The sequence below is a fragment of the Sorex araneus genome, chromosome 2, assembly GCF_027595985.1.
Source record: "Sorex araneus isolate mSorAra2 chromosome 2, mSorAra2.pri, whole genome shotgun sequence".
NCBI classification, from domain to species: Eukaryota; Metazoa; Chordata; class Mammalia; order Eulipotyphla; family Soricidae; genus Sorex; species Sorex araneus.
In genome coordinates, this window is record NC_073303.1 from 229,066,048 (window position 1) to 229,091,148 (window position 25,101).

The 25,101-nt window shown below is 54.8% G+C and overlaps 1 protein-coding gene across 1 annotated transcript in view; it reads right to left on the reverse strand.

The window, feature by feature from the left end:
• Positions 1-409: 409 nt before the first annotated feature.
• The window catches only part of DDX11 (DEAD/H-box helicase 11), a 29,380-nt gene continuing 4,688 nt past the window's right edge, over positions 410-25,101 (reverse strand). The window contains exons 3-27 of the mRNA XM_004616916.2: positions 19,616-19,858; positions 18,977-19,063; positions 18,610-18,770; positions 13,936-13,981; positions 13,583-13,690; positions 13,269-13,356; positions 12,705-12,913; positions 10,761-10,913; positions 9,922-9,968; positions 9,561-9,640; positions 8,188-8,232; positions 8,007-8,074; positions 7,517-7,555; positions 7,236-7,347; positions 6,990-7,118; positions 6,531-6,643; positions 4,569-4,641; positions 4,198-4,301; positions 3,423-3,572; positions 3,094-3,162; positions 2,919-3,019; positions 2,604-2,688; positions 2,319-2,397; positions 2,004-2,158; positions 410-1,927 (exon numbers count right to left, since the gene is read on the reverse strand). Of these exons, the coding sequence (XP_004616973.2) occupies positions 1,877-1,927; positions 2,004-2,158; positions 2,319-2,397; positions 2,604-2,688; positions 2,919-3,019; positions 3,094-3,162; positions 3,423-3,572; positions 4,198-4,301; positions 4,569-4,641; positions 6,531-6,643; positions 6,990-7,118; positions 7,236-7,347; positions 7,517-7,555; positions 8,007-8,074; positions 8,188-8,232; positions 9,561-9,640; positions 9,922-9,968; positions 10,761-10,913; positions 12,705-12,913; positions 13,269-13,356; positions 13,583-13,690; positions 13,936-13,981; positions 18,610-18,770; positions 18,977-19,063; positions 19,616-19,858 (2,595 nt within the window). The 3' untranslated portion in view covers positions 410-1,876. The remainder of the gene's footprint in view (positions 1,928-2,003; positions 2,159-2,318; positions 2,398-2,603; positions 2,689-2,918; positions 3,020-3,093; positions 3,163-3,422; positions 3,573-4,197; positions 4,302-4,568; positions 4,642-6,530; positions 6,644-6,989; positions 7,119-7,235; positions 7,348-7,516; positions 7,556-8,006; positions 8,075-8,187; positions 8,233-9,560; positions 9,641-9,921; positions 9,969-10,760; positions 10,914-12,704; positions 12,914-13,268; positions 13,357-13,582; positions 13,691-13,935; positions 13,982-18,609; positions 18,771-18,976; positions 19,064-19,615; positions 19,859-25,101) is intronic.

Sequence of the window (25,101 nt, forward strand, 5' to 3'; positions counted from 1 at the left end):
ACAGGTAAAAGAAGTGTCGAACAGGCGAGCCAAAGCACACCTTCATTGTCATGTTACTATTTTAGTTCTTTTGGCCACACCGGCAATGCTCAGGGTAAGTCCTGGCTCTGTACTTCGGGAACCACGCCTGGGTGCTGGGGTCAGACCCAAGTTGGTTCACAGCAAGCCAAGTGCCCTACCTGCTCTGGTCCCTATCCTGTCCTGAGAGCAATGTAAATGAGCCATTACTGATGTTAGTCCGAGTTTAGGAGCAGTGACACTACAGCTAAGTTCAAGGCACAGTCTGCTGAAAATCAATTTACAGGTTTTTGATGCAACAGGATATTTTATTTTTTTTGCCACGCCAGATGTGCTCAGGTTTTACTCCCAGCCCTCCACTTGGTGACCACTCCGATGGGCTCATGGGATCTTCTGGGGATCAAACCGGATTAGCTGAACGCAGGGCAAGCACTAGGACTGGCCAAGGGGCGAAACCCTCTGGGGCTACTTGTGCGTCCAGACAGGGAGTAACTCCTATTTTTGGCACATGCTGTCACCAACTGGTCACCTTTCAGACAGACTGGAGGCTGAAGCTCCAGGAGCTGGGGAGTGCAGGAGCCTGTGACCAGAGAAAGGGGAACGGAACCGACGGGAAGCTGGGCGACATGGTTAAGGTGTCTTGTACATGGTGCTACCCCCCACTTTCCAGTGTCCCTGCTGCATGAGAGCCACCAGCCACGGCAGGGACCTGGTGTTGGATCTCTTCAACAAGCTGGTCCCTTATTGCACCCACAAGGTGCAAAGGTCAGAGGCAGCTGAAGGTGGTGTGGGCCCACCCTGCCCCCTGCTTCCTGTTTTTAAGCCTCAAGGGGCTGGGAGCACTGCCACCCACCAGCTCCCCGCACCCCTCCTCCTCTCCTTTCCAGGTATTTCCAGGAAGAGGCCAGCGAGGGACCAGGCGCCTTGGGTCAAATATCAGACTCCATCCCACCTCTGCACGCCCCCAGCAGCCCCCAGAAGAGGGAGGACTGAAAACCCCAGGGCTCAGCCCCTCCCGGGTTCAGGCTACAGTCTTCACACCTCATAAGGGAACCCGGCAGGAACAGCTCCCAGCCTCCCGGTCCCTGCTGCCCCAGGAGGGGCGCTCGGCCCGGGTCCTGCTCGCAGATACCATGCTGACCGATGCTGCGAGGACTGGGAAACCCACAGCGCACTGAATGGAGGGACGTGGCTGAGCAGAGCACAGCCTCATGGCCTCCTCTGGGCATCTTCCTCTGGGGGCGGGGCGAGGAGCGGGAGGGGTCAGCAGGGGCAGCTGCTGCCAATGGAGAGTTTTCACACAGGAGAACTGTCAAGGTGACAGACAAGGGGTTTGTAAAAGTGGTCACGTTGCATGTCTAAGGGCCTTGGTGTAACTGCCGGTGCCCAGGGAGGTGTCTGGGGGCTGCTCGAGTGGCTGGGGGAGGCTGAGTCAGCCGGGAGAGGAACCCAGGAGAGCTGCCGAGGGGTCCCAGGTGGCTGCCGGGGGGAGACGAGGCTTCACCACAGCTCCCAGGGCTTAGAGGTAGCTTGAGGGGGAAAATTCCCAAACAGGACACAGGGGCTGGACGTGGGGACTGGCCCTGGTTTCCAGGAGAGGGTGCAAGGTCTTGAGAAACTTTTTTAGTGAGAAAAGGAGAAGGGGGGAGGCAGGCCGGGTTGAGGAGGCGAGTGTGGAGAGACGCTGGGCCCTGCCACATGGGCAGGGACCCCATTCCATGGGAAAATGCCGGGACACTGTCTCTCGAGCTTTTTTGTCATCTCAGCTGGGGTCCCGGCTGCCCCCGATTCCAGAGCGGACCGGGCTGGAGACCGGAGACTCTCCTGGGGCTTCCCTCGTGAAACAGACCCACAACAATCAGGCGGCGGTGCGCCGAGGCTCGGGGGGACCAGCCTTCTCACGGTGGAACTGGGGAGACAGGAGGAGGGTGAGGCCCCATCGCTCGGGGCAGAGGCTCTCACAGCGGGGCAAAGGCAGCACTGACCTTCCGCAGGGAAGCGAGGGCACGGCCAAAGCTGCCCATGACCTCCACGCGCTCCCGGATCCAGGCCGGCAGCTTTGCCAGCACCGAGGGGCGGCCGTAGCGCTGGTCCAGGAGCACGATGCTGGCGAAATCTTTCTGGTGCCGGATGGCTCTGCCTGCGGGGTCGGGCAGGGGTGCAGAGTGAACGGGCCTTGCACACAGGACAATTTCAGCGCAACCCTTTCCTTTCCTCAATCCTGCGCCACCAGAGGTGGTGAGTAAGCCCTCCTGCCCCCCGTCCCCCTACTCCCGTCACCGTTCCGGCCCTGGGCTTACCTACAGACTGGTTGACAGCCTTCATGCAGAGATTCTCCACCAAAGCCTTCCCAGGAGGGGGCTGCCCGGGGGTCCTGGGCTGGAACGGGCAAAGGAAACAGGCCCTCAGAGCTGTTCTCACCTTCCGCCTATTCTGAGGACTGGACATTGCTGGGCTTTGAGGCAAGACCAGCAGGCTCGACGGGCACCGTCTGGTACCCCGGGAGAAAGGCAGGCTGGCACGGGGATGCCCGAGGCCCAGGGAGCCGCCCCTCCCCCGCCCGCCGGAACCCCTTGAGTGCTCACAAGCGCCTGGTCCAGGTAAGCCATCTTCTCCTGTAGCTCCGGAGACTTGATGTTGGGGTAGGGCATGCCCACCATGACCACACACCTAGGGAAGACATGGACACCAGCAGCAGGTGGGCAGCCGGGCCCTCCCCAACCCCTCCCCAGAGAAGGTCTGTCCGCTGGACCACTGCAGGCAGCCATGGTCTGCGCATTTCCCAGCCCGCCTCAGGCCCCAACACGGAGCCATCCATGCCCTTCCCACGCGGCAGATGTGAGCAGCAGCGGGCACTCAGGTGACTGACCGCGGGCAGTGTACCGCTGCCCACCACTTACCGGCCCAGGTCGTCGGAGAAGTTGATGCCTTCGCTCATCTTGCCCCCGACCACGGCGAGCAGCAGCGCCCCGGTCACCTGGCCGCTCTCCCGGCTGCAGCTCTGCGAGAAACCGCCCGCTGCGGGGTTAGTGGGGACAGTGTGGACCCCCGCTAGCCGAGGCCTGCCAGGCTCACCTGGATGCACCGGGAGTACTCTGTCAGCACCTGCTCCACCTGGCTCGCGCTCTTGGGTTCCTGGAATATCTGAAGGCAAACCCAGCGAGGGCTCTCAGGTAGGCTCCAGGCAGCACCAACGCCCCCACCCCATCCTCCAGCCAGGGCTCTGGGGAAGCCTGAGCAGTGAACAGGGATTAGACATTGATGGTGGTGAGGGGCGCAGGGTGGGGTACAGCCAGGGGGCTGGGAGAAGCCCCACACAAGGCCCGACAGTCTGATCTGTTTTGCACAGGGAGCAGCCAAGTGCGGTGTTCACAGGTGTGTGATGTGGTTCCGTGGCCACTCACCTTCTTCCTGGCAGCCAGGCGACCCAACAGCCCATTCTCCTGCCAGTGGGCATGGACCTGGCGCTGGTACTCATAGGAGGGGAAGAAACAGACCAGCCCTCCGGGGACCACGGTGCACAGATTGCAGAGAATGCGGCCTGTCTCCAGCATCTGAGGGACATGAGGGGCCCCATGAGACTCCCCACCTGCCCACAGTGATGGGCTCAGGGAGGCAGGCAGAGCCAGCGGTGCCTTCGGGGTGAAGCCACCACTGAAATGCCCTGCAGAGGTCACCCAGTGATGCTCCAGTGGCCGGAAGCGTCTGTGACAGACACAGGGCTAAGAGCCCCTGGACTCCCCTCAGTCCTCCCCTCCCTGATGCAATGTACAGGCGGACTGAAAAGCAGCCGTGACCAACTGGGCATTGGAAACCAGGCAAGACCAACACCTGGTCAGAGCTGGGCTGCTATGGCCCAATGACAGGAGGTAGAATCTGTGTCTGTGTGTGTGTGTGTTTGTGGGGGGTGGGATGCTGGAATTAAGGGACAGGGATTAAAGTGCTTTCTTTGCATGCAGTTACATACATTTAACCAGGGTCAACCCTGGCTAGATCCCTGGCACTGCATATGGTCAGGAGTCCCTGAGTGCAGAGCCAGGAATAGCTTCTGGGCACTGCTGGAGCCCCCCAGAAGGAAGGAATGGGGGGAGGCGGAAGCACAGTTTGTGCCTGAGAAACACGCCCAGGCCACCCCTGGCCCCCACCGCCCCCACAGGAAGGCAAGCTGGCTCTCCGAACCATCTGAGGCAGCTCTCTCCTCTGGTACGTGAACTCTAGCTGCTGGCCAGTGGGTCCCGTGCAGAGGACGAGGGGCAGGATGTTGTCTGGAGGAATCACGTGACCTGGTGAGACCCAGTAGGAGGCTGTTCCCAAAGGCAGAGTCATAAAAGAACACTCCCAACTCTCGTCTCCGACAGAGAAAACACCCCTTGCAGACCAGGACCACCAGTGTAGTTCTCACCCACCCCTACCGTTCCCACCCCATCCCTGCTGTGATGGTGGGGCGCAGGGCAGGACAGCAGAGTACTCGGCCCACAAAGGCTCAGCCTCACACAAACACTGGGCCAGGGGCCTGTGGGGGGCCACAACGGGTACCCCTGGAGGCTCACCACAGGAGAACTCCACCACGCGCTCTGGTCCCACCCCTGCACACGCCAGCAGCTGCTCCCGGAAGTCGGACACCTGTCAAAAGGTCGCACGTCACTGGGCGCCTCGTCTCCCGGAGATGCTCGGCAAGGGCAACACTCCACAGGGCCATGGACCTGCGGTCTGAGCCGGGTGGGGGAGAGCGGGCCGAGGCAAGAAGGAACCAGAGAACAGCTAGCGGGACAGAGGTCTGGGCTGGGAGGCAGCAAGTTCATGAGGAAAGAAAGGAGCAAGGAAAGGCTGATAGTTTTAAATAACAAGTTTTGCTTTTGTTTTGTTTTTGGGCCATACCCGGGGTTATTCCTAGCTCTGCACTCAGCAATCACACCTGGCAGTACTTGGGGGACCACATGGGATGCCGGGGATTGAACCTGGGTTGGCTGTACTTACACAAGGCAAGCACTGTACTACTGCTATACCTGCTGTACTGTTGCTCTGGCCCCTAGATAACAAGGTTGCAAATAAAAAATAGGACCAGAGGGACTGTGTGGTGGGTAAGGAACTTGCCCTGCATGCAGTCAACCTGGTTCCATCCCTGGCCTAGCCAAGGAGTGATCCCTGAACGAGGGAAGTTCAGACATTTGCTTCTTTTTTGTCAACAAATATAAAGACATATCGGGAAGGCAGATTAGTGGGTGAAAGGAGGAAGAGGGGCCTGGTCAAACCTTTCTGAATATATCTCAGGGCACTTTAATTCTGGTCCAAACAGGTTTTACTTCTTTAAAAAATATTAGTGAGGGGCTGGAGCAACAGCACAGCGGGTAGGGTGTTTGCCTTGCACGTGGCCAACCCGGGTTCAATTCCCAGCATCCCATATGGTCCCTGAGCACTGCCAGGAGTAATTCCTGAGTGCACGAGCCAGGAATAATCCCTGTGCATCGCCGGGTGTGGAAAAAAAAAATCAGTGAAAAAAAGCACACAAGCAAACTCTAATATGCAAATCAACGGAAACAAAGAAGCCTCTCGGCCATCTTGGAGACTTACAGTCCAGGCCCAGGAGAAGCCTGACATGAGTGAGCCTACACCTCCGTGCCACTCTCCTGGCTGGGATAAACTCTCAGAGCAAACACTGGGAGCTCCCATCAGTAACTTTTTTTTTATTAAATGTTTGGACTTCACCAGGATGCGTTCAGGGCTTACTCCTGGCTCTATGCCCAGGAATTACTGTGACTGAGGGACCTTATGGGGTGTCAGGGATCAAACCTGGTTCCACTATGTTCAAGGCAAACGCCTTGACCGTTGTACTACCTCTCCAGCCCCTCTATCAGGAGATTTAACATCAGAAACCATGTGACATACTTTGTGACTGAGCAAAAAATTGTAATAAAATGAGACAAACCCCCCAAAGTTCGGTTTAAGAGAAGATGTAATATGTGAGGTCACGTAAACGGACCAACTCTTGGTGCAATGTGTACTCGTGTGTTCTGAAGACATGATCTAGGTCTGCGACAAGTGGCCGAGAAACAGCATCACCTGGCACCAGGTGTGGGTCCTCAATATCAGCCCCACCTCAAAAACACACAGTATACTAGGGCCTCCTGGACAAATGACTTATTTCGTATCTTGCGCTGACAACATCTCAGGTGTGAGCCTGGGGTATACCACTATGCACCCTGACCACTGCAGCCATGATAAAAAGACAGAGAAACATGAGGGATCCCCTCGTAAATGAAGCTTGATATGAACCTGAGAAACAAGCCCGGGGCCAGTGAGATAGCCCGTGGTCAGTGCTGCACCTCCTGCCAAGGGCAAGGTGGCCTTCAGTGCACACCATGCTTGAGACCCACCCCCTGCACCACTGGTAGGGCCCCGGGGACCCGGCAGTAGTGACTCCGTCTGAGGTTCGGGGCCCACAGGGGAGCCACGAGCCCTCGTCCCGCCCCACGTCGACCGAAAGAAACCAAAGGCTGTATCTGGGGCCTTACCGGCTGCATGGTGCCCCCTGCGATGACCACAGCCCGGCATTCCTTCACCACCTGGGCAAAGTGCACGGCGGGGTTCAGGAGCAGGAATTTGAGAGTGCTCTGACCAAGGTTGCCTGAGGGACAGAGAGGGGCACCTGGGGCGGACACTGACTTTCTTTCGCCGTGAAGCCGGGGCTGCCCGGTGGCACCTGGGCGGACGGTCTCCTAAGCGAGATCCCTTTCTTCCCGATGACTGAGCCACCTTTGTCACCCCTCTAGACCCTTGAAGGAGCTGGGCCCGAGAAGGACAAGGGCCCAAGGACACAGCTCATAGGTGCTGGGGTCAGTGCTCAGCCCTACCCTCTCGTTCCCTCGCCCGAGTCACCCAACACCCCAGCACCCTGCAGCCCGCCCCACCTGCCCCTCCATCTCACCCAGCAACGTGCCCGCAAGCCTGGCTCCTGCCACTCCTGGGAGTACCTTGGCGACTGATGATGATCCTGCCGTCCTGGTTGGCGCTGGTGAGAGCTTCCAGGAAGCCTTCGATGTGCATCAGGGGGGAAGCAGGCCGGGGCGGTGCGGCCTCCTCCTCCAGGCAGGCAGCAGGCGCTGCAGACACAAGGTAGGCAGAGCACAGCAGCCATGTGGGACCAGGTCACACTCCCAGACATGACAGAAAAGGCGGGCAGTGAAGTACCACCTCACCCCACCCGTCTCCCAACACACCTGCTGTCATCCCCTGCTGCAGGCTCTGCAGGAAATGCTGAAAGCCTGCAAGCCGGGGTGGCTCCCTGGAAGGGGTGAGGACCGCTCCGAACCTCTCTGTGAAGCCAAAGAGCTGGGACAGGGGTGACGGGACAGCCGTGAGTGGGAGAGAAGCTGGTCCAGGCCGTCGGGCACGCCCCCCTCCCAGAGCAAAGTGTCCCACAGGAGAAAGGGAAGGGCAAAGCAGAGAGAGGCTTGGCTCACCCCCCCACCCCCGCCCCGGCCTCTTGTGGAGTCAGCACCTTTCTGCTGATCTTGCTCTTCTCACAGTAGCGCCGCACCTGCAAGGCAAGCCCGCTGTCGGCACGAGTCGGCTTCTAGAACCCCACGGGCACCACTCAGTCCGAGGAGGCCAGCACCTCCCGCGGCCACAGGGTCAGCTGCCTTTTGAGACCCTCTTCTGCCCCCACCCCTTGCAGGCCAGTGACTAACATGTGTCTGCGTGGCTCCAAGCCCTGCGGCTGACAGGCGTGTCCACTTTCCTTAAGAGACAACACCTGCTGGGCCTGGGCGCAGAGGCAGGACGGGGGTGGAGCTGTGCTGTCGGCGGCCTGTGGGTGAGTGTGAGACGGTGCGGATGCAGGGGAGGCTCCACGCTGAGCCTCATGTGCACAAGACCCAAGTTCAAGTCCCACAGGGTCCCTGAGTACTGCCAGGCATGACACAAAGACCCCAGCGCCGAAAAGAGGGAGAAAGGAAAAGAAAAATAACAAGGTGACAATAGAACCCTACCTTAAAGAGATTGATGTTGTCCACTTGGCTCTGAAAGAGGAAGTCGTTGATGGTCTTCAGCTCAGTGCCTGAGGGAGGGCAAATGGGGGCTCTGGGCTGCTGGTTCAGAACACGCAGCTCCCAGCTTCTAGGGCGACTCGGGAAGGATCCCCCCAGCCGAGGCCAGAGGCCAGAGTCCTACCTGGCTGTGCGAGGCTCTGCATGTTGGGATTCTGGTTAACATTCCCTGGAACAAAGAATTCATACAGGTTAGGGGCCGGAAAGACAGTCCAGCGGGCAGGGCGCTTCCTTGCATGCAGTTGACCTGGATTCGACCCCTGGCATCCCTGATGGTCCCCAAAGTCTGACAAGATTGATTCCTGAGTGCAGAGCCAGGAGTAAACCTGAGAACTGCTGGGTGTGGCCCCCAAAACAACAAAACAAAAATTCATGCAGATTAAGAGGGTGGGACTCTGGCCCGTCTCCTCCCACACCACATGTCACCTGTCAGGTGAGAGCAATCTTGTGGCAACGGGGTTCCCAGCTCACCTCACAGAACCTGGGGGGCAGGCGTCCTGCAGCCTGAGTCTGACCCCCTCCTCCCAGGGGCAGGGACGGGGGGGGGGGCTCACCCCTCTTTAGGCAGATATGGTGGCCAGTGGCAAAGCAACCAGAAATTAAGCCAAAACACCAACACAAGAGAAAAATGCCCCAGAACCACCGGGCAGCTGGGACCTGCATCGGGAACTCGACTCTGCATAGGCCAGGCCACCCCTCTCCCAGCCTCAGGGCGCCTGGCACTTCCCTCCCGGGTGCACTCAGGCCGGGCTGTGGTCAGCGAACACTTCCCACTTCTACCTACAGTGGTACCCAACGGTGCCCGGCCAAGGAGCCTTGCCCTCGGCTCTCCCGCCAGGCACCAGTGGGAATCACCGCCACCACCACTACCGTGTGTGGGGCAGGCGTCTTGCAAAGTGCCAAGGATGCAGCCAGGGGAAAGGAACTGATACTAAAGGTCTCTAAGGCCTCAGCTATGCCAGAGCAAGGACCAAGAGGCTAGACTGATAGTACAGAGGGGAGGGCGCTTGACTCGAATGTGGTTGACCTGGGTTCAATCCCTGGCACCGCATATAGTCCCCCAAGTCCCACCAGGAGTGATCCCTGAGTGCAGAGCTAGGAGTAACCCCTGGGGATGGTAGTGTGTGGCCTAACCCCCCACTCCCACCCCCACACACAAAGAAAAAAAAAAAGAAAACCCTTTTTTTTTTTTGGCTTTTTGGGTCATATCTGGCGATGCACAGGAGTTACTCCTGGATCTGCACTCAGGAATCACTCCTGGAGGTACTCAGGGGGACCATATAGGATGCTGGGAATCGAACCCGTGTCTGCTGCGTGCAAGGCAAACGCCCTACCCACTGTGCTATCGCTCCAGCCCCCAAAAAGAAAAAACTTTTTAAAATTAATGGCCCAAACAAATCTTGAGGTCACAGAGACTCCTGGGGTCCTGAGGGGCTCCAGGGAATCCAGCCCAGTGAGCCCCTCAGAACCAAGGCGTGACAGGCGCAGACTCCTCACCGCCCAAGATGGCCACAAACTTCTCCAGCAAGTAGAGGATCTGCTTGATGTACATCAGGTTCTTGGCCTTCAAAAGCTTCCTGAGGGGAAACACAACGCACAGCGGCGGTAACACTCCCAGCCCGCTCTGAGACCTTTGTCTGCTACCCTTCAGCTGGGTCAGAAGCTACCTGCTCACCCGAGCTTCTGGGGTAGCCGTGTGCCCTGAGAATCCAGCCAATAAGGGGTGAGAGCTGGGAGGTGAGCAGTATGTGGGTGCACCTTTGGTCAGGCCGAGATCAGAGACGGAACCCAAGCGCTTCCTCCCAGAGGCAAAGGCAGCGGCCGAGGGAGGGTCCTCCCCGCCCCGGCAGAGGCTCACCGGTATCGGTCCAGGTACTGCAGCAGCTGCGAGTGGGCCTGGCAGAGCTGCGGAGAGAGCGGATGAAGGTGTGAAGGCAGAGTCGGCTCAGGCAAGCACCTGCGGGTGCCCTGGCATCGAGATCACACCAGGGAGACAGCAGGAAGCTGTCAGGGTGAGCTCAGGGCTTGGGACAGGGGAAAAGCAGGTTTTTCCAGGCCCTTCAGTGGGAGTGAGCGCCCACGGCAGTGTCCATGGAAGGGCAGGCTAAAAGCAACAGATGGACTCTCGGGTGTCAATCTTCCTGCTGGTTCATGCCGGGAGCTATCTCAGAGCGACCGTCACCTCTGGGGCCCAGTCACTCGGGCACTGGTCACTGAATGTAGCGAGGCAGCAGGAGCCGAGAGACAGGCAGGTCAGACACCGGCCATCAAACACTGCCGAGCCCTGACCCTCTGCGCTCCAGCGTGAAGGATTCCCACCCCCACGAACAAGCAGCGGGAAGGCCGAGAAGCCGTACCCTGGTCTAGCGCCTTTCAGAAATGCTGACCACTCCCCAATGAGTCCTTCAAAGCACCCACAGCAGCAACATCCAAAGAACAAAGGATGCCAGCCCCCAGCACAATCCCAGCTGGAGGCGCCCGGGGCTGGGAGACTCTGACAGACCAGTGTGAGCACCGCAGGAGCACGAGCTGCGTCCTGGGTTGGGTCCCCACACCGGCCCCAGGCTCTGCCGGGAAGTGTCGGCATGACAGGGCAGCCTGCCCAGCCCTGTCTCCAGAGGGATCCACTGCCAAGACCCAGAGAAGCGACCGGGTCCCTGTGTGCCCCCTGCCGCCCACCCAGCCTCGCTGACCCACCTGGCAACCGCTGACCTCGACGCTGTGGATGTTGCTGATGGTGTCGATGAGGTTGTGCGCCTCGTCGATGATCACCACCTGGCCCTGCAGCCGGACGCCCGCAGCCTGCCGGGTGCCTGCGTGCAGCAGCATCTGGTAGGGCAGCACCACCAGCTGCAGGGCAGAGGACAGCGCTGAGGGATGAACCCCTCCCAGCGGCCCGGCCGGACACCCAGAATGCCAGAGGGTTTCCAGAGTCCCCAGAGGGAAGTGTGGAGGGACGCGGCTACAGTAGTTAGGCTGGAGACCGTGCGAGGCCTTTCCTTGCTCATGGCTGACCCAGAGGGTCCCCTGAGCACCAGCAGGAGTGATTCCTGGGCACAGAGCCAGGAGTAAGCCCAGAGCACTTGCGGGTGTGACCAAAACCAAAAACCAAAATCAAACAAACGACGTCAGCAAAAATACAAAAAAACAAAGCACAAAGAAAGCTCAAGTTCTGCATGCAGCTGACCCCAGTTCTATCCCCAGCAACTGACCCAGAAGCACACGTGGTTCCCCTACCAGGAGGGATCACAAGCAGAGCTAGGATTAAGCCCTGACTACTAAACAAAATAAAGAGCCTGCAAATCTGAGGAGTCACTCTTGATTGCACACGTGTCCAGGCACAGGCTTGCGCCGTGACAGAAGCCAGGAAGGGGCCAGCAATCGAGCTGTGAGGGAAGGTTTCTGACTCCTCGGGGTGCACGCCCTCAGAGCTCCACTCGATGGGCTTCTCACTGCCACGGGGAATCCCCACCAGAGGTGCCTGCGCCTCTAACAACTGACCCAGGGCTTGTCTTCAGTACGGGCTCATGACGTGAGGAAACTGCATGAGGGGGCTGGAGAGACGGCATTGCCGGTAGGGCGCTGGCCTCGCAGCCCACCTGGGTCCACTCCCCAGCATCCCATTTGGTACCCCAACCCTTCCAGGAGTGATTCCTGAGTGCAGAGCCAGGAGTTATCCCCAAGCACCACCAGGTTTGGCCCAAAAAGAAAAAAAAGGGGCTGGAGGGAGGCTGCATGAGAATAGCCAGATCAGTTCTTTTTTTTTTTATTGAAAAAATTTTTTATTATTGAACCACCGTGAGATAGTTACAAGCTTTCATGTTTGAATTTCAATCATGCAATGATCAAACACCCATCCCTCCACCAATGGACATTCTCCACTACCAATGTCCCCAGTATATCCCCTCTTTCCAACCCTCCCCCGGCCTCCATGGCAAACAATTTCCCCCATACTCTCTACTTTTGGGCATTACGGTTTGCAATATAGAGAGAGGCTATCACATTTGGTCCTTTATCTACTTTCAACACACATCTCCCATCCTGAACGATCCCTCCAACCATCATTGACACAGTGACCCCTTCTATATCCCAGCTGCTTTCTCCCCCCGTTCATGAGGCAGGCTTCCAACACTGGAGCACTCTTCCTGGCCCTTGTCTCTACTGTCCTTGCATGTCAGTCTCATGTTATTCTATACTCCACAGATAAGTGCAGTCCTTCTATGTCTGTCCCTCTCTTTCTGACTCATTTCCCTTAGCAGGATGCTCTCCATGTCCACCAGATCAGTTCTGACCCCCCAACTACACCATTGTGGCTGGTCCAAGCAGCAGTTTTGTTTCAAGACCAGCTTCAAGTCCAGACACACGTGGCAGTTTCTGAAAAGCTTCTGGACACTACCCTGTCACTGAGCCCCACCATCCACGTCCCAGTGTCTGTTCTGGCCACTCACGGGGCTGCACTAAGAACAGACACTCCTTCATGCCTCTGACCCACTGTTCCCGGTAATGCCGACTTCCCGCAGCCACAGCACCGAGAGCCAGGGTTACCCTGTGCCATGTGCTAGGGAGAGGAGGGCATGTCTCCAGTGGTCAGGACATTAGCCTGATACGCAGACATCCTGCCTGCCCACACCCGCGGCTCACCTGGGCTGCGGGAACGGCGTACCGGCTCCCGTAATAGGGACAGGCGTGGGCCTCCTTCCCCAGGGCCACCAGCTGCTCAATGTCCCTCACCGCCACCAGGACCTCGTCCCGGAGGAGCTGCAGTTGCTCCCGGCTGTGGAAGGGGCATGAGGCCTGCTGCTCCCGCCGCCGCCGCTTTGGCTTCTCTTCCTCCACGTGGCTCAGCTTCTCTGAGGGGCACAGGGGACAGGCTGAGAACAGAAACTGCAGGGACGGGAGCTGGTTCCGCAGAAGTCAGACCCTTGTCAGGGGCCAGGCCTGGCCTGGGGTCCTAAGGGGCTGCCAGCTCCTCAGTCTCTAGGATGAGCCTCTCAAAGAGCCCCCTGCTCCCGCCACGTCAGGGCTGCGTGGAGACACTGAGCCAGAAGGAAGAGCACTTTTTCCCATCGAGAGCAGAGGAATGACTGCGACAGCCCTGCCTCATTTCCACCGTCGGCGTGTCTTTCCCGACGGCCCTGGCCCACACTCCCTGTGCCCTCTCCTCCCGACAGTCCCGGGTGCCCAGTCTCAGCTGCAAGGCAGTACCTGGTGGGCGTCTCTGCATCTCCAGGCAGCGGTCATTGATGAGCAGCCCCGAGCCCAGGGCTCTCACGTCCTCATTGACGCAAAGGTTCTGGCCCAACAGAAGCAGCAAAGGTGGTGCTGGCTGAATCATCTACGGGATTCTCACTGGGGGCCCCGCCCAGCCTCTCCCATGTCCCCCCAAGGTCCAAAAAGGCCAACTCTTCCGCCGCCTGGCCTTCCAGGCACCCCTCACCTTCCTGTACCAAGAAGAGGAATACGGGACCAGGGAGGAAGGGTGGACAGGCCCTGCGCTGAGACAATCTGCCTCAGTTTACCTGCCGAGAGCCAAGGGAGACCAGCCGGGTGTCCTTGCCAAAGGGGCTCTTCTGAACCTCCTGCACAAACTGGGCCAGCTGCGAGTGGGTCCGACTGCAGTAATAAATCTGCTTGGGGGAGAAGGTGCGGGCTCAGAAGAGAGACGGGCACATCTCCACAACATTCTGCAAATGCAGGACACGGGCTGAACAGGCGGAGGGACAGGGACAGCGGCTACAAGACTGTCCAGAAAGTGGAAAAGGGAAAACGGAAATCAAATACCCCCGTCCCCGCCCCAGTCTCGCTGTCCTCCCTACTCCCAGGGATTGGGGCTCATTCTGCAACCACACCCACCCACGAGACCGACGCTCACCTTCATGACATGCTCCTCCTCCAGGTCATCGTCCTCCTCGTCGACTCTGAGAATGGCGAGAGCACAGCCCCTTGCTACTCGGCTCATGGCCCCGCCCGCACGCTGGGACTGGTCGGGCACCAGGAGGTGGCTTCCTCCCCCGAGGCCAACCACAGAGGGCTGAGTTCAGAGCCCCAGAGGAGACAGAGGACTCATCCCGCGAGCAGGTTCCTCCAAAGCTGTGACCACTCGGCACCACGCTGACCCCAACCCCTCCTCCCGCTGATAAGGAAGGGGGTGCCCCAGCTGCTCACCGGAAACCCCTCCCCAACCAGTCGCCTGCTGCCACACCACGCCATGGCACTCAGATCCCCGAGAATGGACTCTTGGGCACACGCCTGTCCTTGCTTGAAAGGCTCCCCCCACCTCCAACTAGCCTGGAGGTTTCAATACAAAATTCCCAATTAAACGTGACATCCATATCCTTACTAGGGGCCCACAAAACCCTTTCATAGGTAGGTTTTACACACAGGAGCAGCCCATGCCTTTTCCTTGATTCCCTTCAAATAATAATTTATTACTTAACGTGTGTGTGTGTGTGTGTGTGTGTGTGTGTGTGTGTGTGTGTGTATGTGTGTGTTTAGGCCATATGTGGGGATTCGTGGTGCTCGGGGCTTAGTCCTGGCTCAGTGCTCAGGGATCACTCCTGGCAGGGCTCAGGGAATCATACATGGTGCTGGGTACTGAACCTGGGTCAACTGTGTGTAAGGCATGTGCCCAACTTGCTGTACTTCTCCAGCCCCTGAACGATTATTTTGGCAGGAGTAGTGAGGGTAGTCACAGATCTGCCAACACAATGAAAATCATAGATCTCCTCTATTGTTTAAAATACCTGTATACCAAGCACAAGGTCAGCTCTGGGAAATTTGATTAATTAATTATTTTTTCTTTTTGGGTCACACCCGGCAATGCACAGGGGTTACTCCTGGCTCTACACTCAGGAATTACTCCTGGCGGTGCTCGGGGGACCATTTGGGATGCTGGGAATCGAACTCGGGTCAGCCGTGTGCAAGGCAAATGCCTATCTGCTATGCTATCACTCCAGCCCCTGGGAAATTAAATTTAAAGGTTTCATTTCTCGGGCTGGAGAAATAGAAGAGGGAGTAAGGCGCTTGCCTTGCATGCAGCTGCCCCTGGTTTGAGTCCCAGCACCACATACAATCCCCTTCATTATCAGAAGTGAACTGCGAGCAGAGCCAAGAGGAAGCCCCACACATGGCCAGGTGTGGCCCACCTACCTTCCCAACAAAAACAAAATGTATGGGATGCGGTGCAGTCAGCAGTAGGAGGGAAGCTTATAGCTACAAACACATTGATCAGGAAAATAGCAGGAGGGGCAGGAGAGACAGTCCAGCACTTGGACGCTTGCCTTGTGCGGGCAACTTGGCTTAGATCCCTGGCACCCCATATTGTCCCTGCGTCCTACCCGGAGTGATCCATGAGAGCAGAGCCCTGAGCACAGCTGAGTATGCCCCCCCACACACACACACACAAAAGGATGATTTTAAATAAAGAACCTAAAGCGAACAAAGAAATAACCCCTCACTCATTTATAAGGTCAGCATTACTGACACTAGTGAAAGACACCACTAGAAAACTATAGTCAACATCACCGGTCAATATAGATGTAAAAATTCTAAACAAAATATCAGCAAACTGAATTCAACAGCACACTCAGAGGATCATACACCATGATCAAGCAGGACTTCTCCCCAGGTTGTAAGAAAGGTTCAACAAACAACAAATCAGTAAATTGGATACATCACATTAAGGAAAAGAAAGAAAATTCTTACCATCTCAAGAAATACAGAAAGAGCATCTGACAGAAAGCTGGCAGACTTCACAGCTTTCTGATGATTTAAAACCCTCTCAACAAATTGTGCATAGAAGAAAATTACAGAATAGAATTCATACATGGTAAGAGAATAGATTAGAATTCTATTCAGAATAGAATTCACATATATGTCTCCAGCTAGCACCATATTCAGCAAGGAAAGGTTGAAAATATCCTTGAAGATCAAGAACAAGGCCTGACCTTCTCATTCAACAGCACTGGAAGGTCTATTTAGGATAGTCAGGCAAGACATGAGTAGAAAGGATCCAAATCAGAAAAGAGGAAACAGATGACTGCTGGGAAATGACATAATCTTGGAGAACACTTAAAGACTGTGAAAAACGGAATAGAGAAATTTAACAGTAAGCTGGGAGGACACAAAGTTATGTATACAAGCCAGTTGCATTTCTATAACTGACAATGAACTATCTGAAAAAGGAATGAAGAAAACTATCCAATCATAATACTAGCAAATAAAGCAAAATAATAAAGAAAACAATCAACCCATGGGGAACAAAACGTGTATACTGGAAAGTCTTCTATACTAAGCTCGTGCACAGCAGAAACGCTGGGCCCAGGGTGGTGGCTGACACTGGTGGGCCAAGCAGCACTGCATCCTGGGTCCCCAGCACTAAACCCCAGCGACCTGGTTGGTTGAGACTTGTTAGCAGTGACCCCGAGGATCCCTGAGCACCTCCTGGAAAGGCCCCAAAACACAAACAAAAAAACCCAGACATTACTAAAGATACAAATGGAGAAACCCCCTGGGGGCAGGAGTACGGAGGCTAGAGTGCTTGTCTTGCAAAGGGCAACCTGGGTTTGATCCTCAACGCCCCACAGAGCCCCCTGGACCTCACCAGGAGTGATCTCTGAGCTCAGGGGTGGGAATGAGCCCCGAGCACCGCAAAGTGCGGCAGAATACAAGAGATACCCCATGTTCCTGGGTAAGAAAAGTTAAACTATCTCCTTACTACCTATAGCCATACCTAAATATTCCTAGTAATTCCCATCAAGTTTCTAATAGCATTTTTTTTTTTTTTTTTTGCTTTTTGGGTCACACCTGGCGATGCACAGGGGTCACTCCTGGCTCTGCACTCAGGAATTACCCCTGGCGGTGCTCAGGGGACCATATGGGATGCTGGGAATTGAACCTGGGTCGGCCGCGTGCAAGGCAAACGCCCTACCCGCTGTGCTATCTCTCCAGCCCTGCATTTTTTTTTTTTTTTTTTTTGCTTTTTGGGTCACACCCAGCGATGTACAGGGGTTACTCCTGGCTCTGCACTCAGGAATCACTCCTGGCGATGCTCAGGGGACCCTATGGGATGCTGGGAATCGAACCCGGGTCGGCCGCGTGCAAGGCAAACGCCCTACCCGCTGTGCTATTGCTCCAGTCCCCTCTAATAGCATTTTTAATAGAAATAGAAAACACATTTAAAAAAAAAAAATCCTGCTGGGGCTGGAGCGATAGCACAGCAGGTAGGGCATTTACCTTGCACGTGGCCAACCCAGGTTCGAATCCCAGCATCCCATATGGTCCCCTGAGCACTGCCAGGAGTGATTCCTGAGTGCAGAGCCAGGAGTAACACCTGAGCATCACCGGGTGTGACCCAAAAAGAAAAAAAAAATCCTGCTGAGCCACAAAGAACCCAACTAGTCAAAGCATGGTGACATGGTGAGAAAGTGCAGTGGGTCTGAATCAGCTGAGTGTGGAGCCAGGATCACCCGGCACTGCATGCTCTCCGGAGCACTGCGGAAAACAAAGGACTTTGTTCAGGGGCTACTCACGATTTTCCAAGCATGAAGCATACTAGGTCTGATCCCAAAACTAGGAAAATATCATGGTACTGCCACAGAAAGAAACTAAGCGGGGAACAGGGCACTGAGTGAGCCCAGGCGTATTGGGCATTTAACTGAAGGCACAGAAGCCAGTGATTGATTCCGACAGGAAGGCCGACCCTTCAGTACACGGGCTGGGCAAACTATTCAGCCACGTGCAAAAGAATGAAACTGATGATTCCTGTACCATAGCCCCTCACCCCCCAAACTCAAGGGGTTAGAGGTTAATCTCGTTCACTCACATTTTGCATTTACATTCATGCAAACTCTCCGGGGAAATGTCCCATCTCTCGTTTGGCTCCACAGCCACGGTGTCTGGAGCAGACACGCCAAGGGGACTTAGGAAATGAAAGCACAAGGACAGAGGACCTTGACTTTGAGTTCAGGCCTCAGCAGCCTCTAGTCTAACCAGGAGGCTGAGGAGTCATCAGCTGCAGGTGTGGTGATGGAATGTTTTATGCATGAACCCCTGCTATTATCAATATTGTAAATCATGGTGCTTCAAATAAAATGTTTAAAAACCTTAAAAAAAAAAAGTCATCAGTAAGAAACTGATACATCCAGTTCAACAGATACCTTGTGCTGAGACAAAAACTTAGGCGAAGGGGCTGCCTGATGGCCGGCGTCCTGAACTGACCAAGGCGTACCCGGCGTACCCAGAGCTGGGAGCAGCACTTCTCACTGGGGGAGCTACAGACCACGGACACAAAACTAGGGGGAAGCAGCAGGCGAGGGGCCACAGTCACAGGACGGAGCCCGAGCTGGAGCGAGAGTGCTGGCCCTTCTCTTCCCACACCTGGCCTTGGACCCTGACCTGTCAGAGCACTTCCCACACAGGGAGGAACACACAGACACTGCTGTGAGGGTACCGAGGAAACAGGAACACAGCCTGGCCGGGGAGGGGGGTGGGGTACCGGGAAGCTGCCGGCTCTGGCCCGAGCGGGGAGGCTGCAGGCAGTGCTTACCCCCTCGCTCCTCCTCTTGCCCCTCGCTCCTCGTCGCTCTCGTACTCGGCGAGGACCAGCTCCTCCTCCCCCGCGGCCTGCTCTTGCCCAGGCCCTGTGCCCCCGGCCAGCAGCTCCCTGCTGAGCTGCAGGAGACGCTCCGTTTCGTCCTCTTCCTGCCTCTGCGCAGGGGTGGGTGGGGGAGAGAGAAAGGCATCTTGGCCGCTAGTCCCGCAAGGTGGCTGCCGACACAGGTGCACACACAGCCTCGGCCTCACGGCTTCCCCACACGGGCCCTTGGGCTGAGGTAACCAGCCAGTGTGGCAGGAGAGGCCCAGGGGGCAGCCCCAGCCCGCCCGCTCCCAGCCCGCCCCTCCAGGGCCCTCACCGCGCGCCTGGCCGCATGCTGCAGCTGAGCACTGTGGCGGAGCAGCTGCAGGCGCTCTCCTCGCTTCTTTCTCCGGGCCTGCTCCTCCTGCGGGGGGCGTCAGAGGAAGGCCCTGCTGGAACCGCCCAACTGGGTCTTCCTGTAACCCAGTGCCTGCCCAGAACCATCGTACCCTGTCACCAGAGAGGGTCCCCAACAGGCTAGTCTCACGGGCACCCAGCAAGTCTGTGCACCCCCGGCCACTTGCCACATGTGCCCTGAAGGGCCGGGAGCAACAGCACCACGCTGGCACCCACACTCCTGCGGACTCCGATGCATCAGCACAGCTGCGGACGCTGTGGGAAGCCCATCCTGCAGAGAGTGTGCGCTGCTGAGTCGCGCTGCGCTGACCGCACACTGGATTCCCTCCCAGGCAGAGGAAACGGAAACGCCCAACCAAACGGCCAACCCTGCAGAATGTCTGCTGACGTCAGCTTACAAGGTGGCAGAAGGCATGGCACCCAGCGGTCAGGGAGCTGACAGGAGAGTCCAGGGCTCCGGAGAGCACAGCAATGCAAGAGCTGCCTCGGGTCAGCCCCAGCGCCCAGCCCGGTCCCCTTCTCTACTCACCACTCCCCTGCGCGTGACCCAGGCCCTCACCTTGAGCCGGTCTACCAGATCCCTTTCTTCTTTCTTCTGCACAAACTGAGTGACCCAGTCGGGCTCTCCAGCTGGCCGTGGGACGGGGGGGCTGTCTTGGCAGGAGACAGGTGGGGGTTGGTCCTTCTCGTCACGGAAGAGGTCGGTTCCCATCTGAAGGACACGGGACTCCTCCAGACTTTTCTTCTGCTCAAAGTCTCGGAGCCATGAGAGGGCCCCACAGATAAGGCTCAAAGATTTTCCCTATGGGAGGAAACACTGTTAGAATTAAAGAACAAAACAACCTTCCCAAATGTTCCAGTGAGGAAGCCAGGCAATGGAGGCTTAAGAAATCTGGGCATACGGGACCCCGCACCAGGCTGTTTCACTTGGGGCGCCCCAGAGTGGGGGCGGGTGAGAGCCCTCCCCGCCCCAAGGGACCCAGCCCTGGCAGCCAAAAAACTGCACTACCCAACTGCCGCCACGCTCAAGGCCGCTCCCCACGCGCTCAGGTCGAGCCTCACGCACGAGTGAACCTATTCCTGGACACATCATAAGACACTCCCTCCCCATTCTCTAAGAGTACCACACCACATGTGATGGGGTTCAAGTAGCAGGCAACCAATCAGAGAGAAATATATATATACATATGCATATATATATTTTTTCAAGTATATATATATATGAAAGTTCTCATCACTCAACCTTTAACAACATGTTTGTGATATCCTAAAGAAGGTCTTAATGGCCCCTGCCAAAACACAACAATCTTCACAATATTTCCTCTATGGGTATTTTTTGTAGCATTCTCAGTAGTTTTTCATAATAAACACTGTCATCCCATTGCTCATCGATTTGCTCAAGCGGGCACCAGTAACATCTCCATCTTGATAACAAACAATACAAAATATATTATTTCGGTTGTGTTTTGGGACAGGCATTGGGGCTCGAGATGGAAACATCCCAAATATGGTGGTGGGAAGGTGTAATAGTGATGAAATTGGTGTTTGAACATTAAATGTAATCAAATGTTGTGAACTACCTTATAAGATGAAATTAAAAAAAAAAAAGAAATCTGGGCATGGGAAGAGAGCGCAACCTGGGGGTCTGCACAAGGGAGACACTCAGGTTGGTCACCAGCATACAGACCCCTCCCAGCACCGGCAGGGGTGACCCCAGGCCCGATCTCTGAACAGCTGTTAGCACTGACAGATTAGCCAAAAACCAAAATTTCAAAGAACGAAAAAAGAGAAAACTCCAATTACCTACATACACTAAGACCACTCTGGGAAAAGAAGGAAACCAGTAAGAGAACAGTCATGAAAAAACAGGAAAAAGAAATCCAATATTCCCACACCTCCCCACACTGCCCACCCCAGCCTACCTCTACAGCTGGCACTTCCCTCTCCCCACCTCCCGCCCTCTTTTGGGACATTATGGTTTGCAATACAGGTACTAGAAGGTTATCATGTCTGTCCCTTTACTCAGCTCTTGTCTGGAGTGATCATTTCTAACCATCACTGTCACAGTGGTCCTTTCTCTGTCCTAATTGCACTCTCCCCACCCCTACAATTTGTGGCAAGCTTTGACTGAAATCCCATCATGAACAACTTTGTAACTGTATTTCACAGTGGTTCAATTAAAAATAAAAGAAGAAACAGGGGGCCTGAGCGATAGCACAGCGGGTAGGGCGTTTGCCTTGCACGAGGCCGACCCGGGTTCGATCCTTGGCATCCCATATGGTCCCCCAAGCACTGCCAGGAGTAATTCCTGAGTGCAAAGCCAGAAGTAACCCCTGAGCATTGCTGGGTGTGACCCAAAAAAAAAGCAAAAAAAAAAAAAAAAAAAGAAGAAACAGGAGAAAGAGTGGCAAAGCTACCCCAGCATCGGCATAGAAATGGGATAGTCTAGAAAGCATAAAAGCATGGTCTTGATGCAAGCGGTTATGACTTAAGAGACAGGACCCTCATGGGGAAGGTCAAACTGAAATGGCCTGAGGATTTGGTCTGGGATTCATGGTAAAGTGTTGCTGAACCTCTTTACCTCTGTAAATGATCAATCCCACCTATGTGCAGGCCTATACCTCGAGCGCCCTCAGATGTTCTATATGTATGCTAAAACCTCTGCGTGAAATAGGCCATTCTGGCGCATATGCTGCCTGAGCCCACGTGCTGCTTGTGCCATGTGGCCGAGCACATGTGTCGCCTGCATCTCCCCCCTTGAGATGTGTACTTTCATGCTTTCGTGTCCAGTGCTAGGATGTGTGTAGAGCTCTCTCCACCCTTGGAGAAGCCCGCGTTCTCTCTTGAGCGCGTTATTCTTACTATTCTCTCTCCCACTTATCCTTCCTCCTTCCCTCAGAAACTTCTAAATAAAATCTGTTACTTCAAAAAAAAAAAAAAAAGAAAGAAATAGGCCATTCTGACCGTCAGTCTGTGGTCCCCTGTCTGTTCCTGGGGAGGCCAGGAAAGGAGAGAATAGCACATGAAAGATTAGGATCTTTTACTTTTCTTGTTTTTGTGTTTTCGGGCCGCACTTGGCTGTGCTCAGGATCACTCCTGGAGGACTCGGGAAACTATATGGGATGCTGGAGAGAACCTGGGTTGGCGTGTGCCAAGATAAGTGCCCTACCCACTGTACTATCACTCCGGCCATCCAGTTTAGGGTCTTTTAGATGCGGAGGGCAACAGAGGCAAAAATAGGACAAGAAATTGTCGTGATTTTTCTCCATACTTTAGGGTTGCCTGTTGACCGGCTGTGTGAAATATCCCAGCCTCTGCTCGTAATGCACCTGTGAATTTCTGAAATGCTTCCTAACTGTCCTTAATGTCTCTGTCGATGGCTCAGGTGTTGGGAAACAGGCTGGGGGAGCGATAACGTACCAAATAACTGGCTGGCCTGTGTGCTCACTCGAGGCTGCCCAGGGGACCCTAAAACTTGCAAGTTTCATGTGTTGTTTTCTCGTTCTCTAAGGCCCACCCATGCTGGACAGAGTCAAGGGTGCCAAACCAATTTGCTTTATTATGCTGAATTCCACTGTGCCTGCAGAAATGTCTCTCAGAAATGCCCAGCAACAGCCTTATTTCAAGATGTTATTCAAGTTTTCTTCAACAGTTCTAAGAATTAAAAGTACCTGCTCAGGGGCCAGAGAGAGAGTGCAGAAGGGTGGAAACACACGTGTGCAGGGAGGCCTACGGCACTCAGCCCCCAGCACCATCAAAAACAGCCCCCCACTCGGAGCCAGGAGTAAACCGAGCACCACCAGGTACGGCCCCAAAACAAAAATAAAAACGTGGTCTATATACACAATAGAAGATGACTCGGCAACAAGGAAAGATGAATTTCTGAAGTCTGCTGCTCCCTATATGCAACTGGACGTGTCATGCTGAGCAGAGTGAGTCAAACACCAGGGGAGCCTTTTCTTTTCTTTTTTTTTATTCCCTCCCCCCCTCCCCCCACCCCAAGGGAGCCTTTTCATACAGTATAAAGAAAGAGGGAAGCGAACAAAGGCCAATAACAGGGGCTGGAGTGATAGCACAGCGGGTAGGACGTTTGCCTTGCACGCGGCCAACCCGGGTTCGAATCCCAGCATCCCATAGGGTCCCCTGAGCACTGCCAGGGGTAATTCCTGAGTGCATGAGCCAGGAATGACCCCTGTGCATTGTCAGGTGTGACCCAAAAAGCAAAAAAAAAAAAAAAAAAAAAAAAGGCCAATAACAGACCCTGAGAGTCGGCCTAGAGAGCCGAGTCTGCTTCACAGGGGCAGGGGCAGTGAGAAGGAATGTACGACAGTGATGAGTGTGGTGTGGCAGCTCTGCATCCCTGAAACATGAATATTAGCCACGTTGTACATCATGACACCTATATAAATTATTTAAATAAAGTGAAAAATACAATGATGCATGGTGACAAAAAGTAACTAGAGTTAATGTAATCCTTTTGCATATATGCAAATATTACACTATGATGAAACTGATATTGTTAAACTTCAATTTTAGCTCATAACAAAATGACCAAAAATAAGAGATGGGGGAGGGTTTTCAGGGAAATATTCAAAGGGCTAGAGCAACCCAGAACACTGAGTAGCCCCTGAATACCACCAGCTGGTCTAAATCTTTCTGGGTATTTTTGCTCCTTATCTTAGTCTCCCTGTTGGCAAAACCAAAGAAGCCCACTCAAGAAATCAAATCAGATAAACCTATCTTTAAAATGAGCTTCATTATTGGGGCCGGAGCGATAGCACAGCCGGTAGGGCGTTTGCCTTGCACGTGGCGGACCCGGGTTCGATCCCCGGCATCCCATATGGTCCCCCAAGCACCGCCAGGAGTAATTCCTGAGTGCCAGAGCCAGGAGTAACCCCTGAGCATCGCTGGGTGTGACCCAAAAAGCAAAAAAAAAAAAAAAAAAAATGAGCTTCATTATTCCTGAATTATGTTTCTTTGATTTGTTTGTCTTACCGGGGTTTGCAAGGGGTACTGACATCTGGCTGTGCTCAGGGCTTACTCTTGACTCTATACTCAGGGACCATATGTGGTGCTGGGGATCAAACCCAGGTTGGCCACATGCTAGGCAAATGCCTTTCTCACTGTCCCACCTCTCTGGCCCCAGGATCATATTTAAAAAATTTTTTTCTTGAAAAAGGAAGCCTCAGTTTTCCCCTTGCCAGTGAGAGACGAAGCCACAGTTTCTTCTCTCCAGATGTTCCATATCTCCCCATCAACCTGACACACGTTCCAGCCACAAGGCTCTGTCTCAGCATCCATGGGGCTTCCCAGGAACATAAAACTCTGCCCTGGACTCTAGGCTGACAGGGAAACTAAGATAATGGGCAATCCTGGAGTCTATATATATATATATATATATAACTAAGTTACCTGGAGTCTAGGCTGATGGGTAAACTGAGGTAATTGGCAATTAGGCCTGGAAGATTTGTTTCCCTTCGCCAGTGAAGGTAGCCACTTTCTTCAAGGCAGCTTCCCCTTGCCACCTTCCCCCAGGTGACCTGACAAACTTCACTCTCAAAGTCCTTCCCCAGCTGTCACAGAGATGTTCAGGACCATAAAACTCTTGTCCTGGAGCCTAGGCCGACAGGGAGACTAACATAAGGGGCAAAAATGCCCAGAAAGATTTAGACTAGCTGGACATCATTGGAATTTTTCTGGCACCTTTTGCAAACACTTGCCAACCAATCAGGGATGCCGGGAGCCCTTAAAACGGCCTTCACGAAACTCCTCTGCTCTAACTTAGTCCCATACTAAGTTCCTCCCCGCTTGGGGAGCTCCTTTTCTTTTCTCTTCTACTTTCCAATAAACTTTTCTACTTTCCAACTCTGAGTCTGAGATCTCTTCTTCATTCAAAGTTAGGTACAAAAAAATTGGGATTGGGATCCCTGACTGGATCCCTCAATCACTCAGTCATCTAGTTTCTGGAAAAGACAAAGGAATCAAAGTGTCTGTTTTCAATATCAAAGCCCAGAGAAATCTGCTATCTCAGTGCTATGGACGATG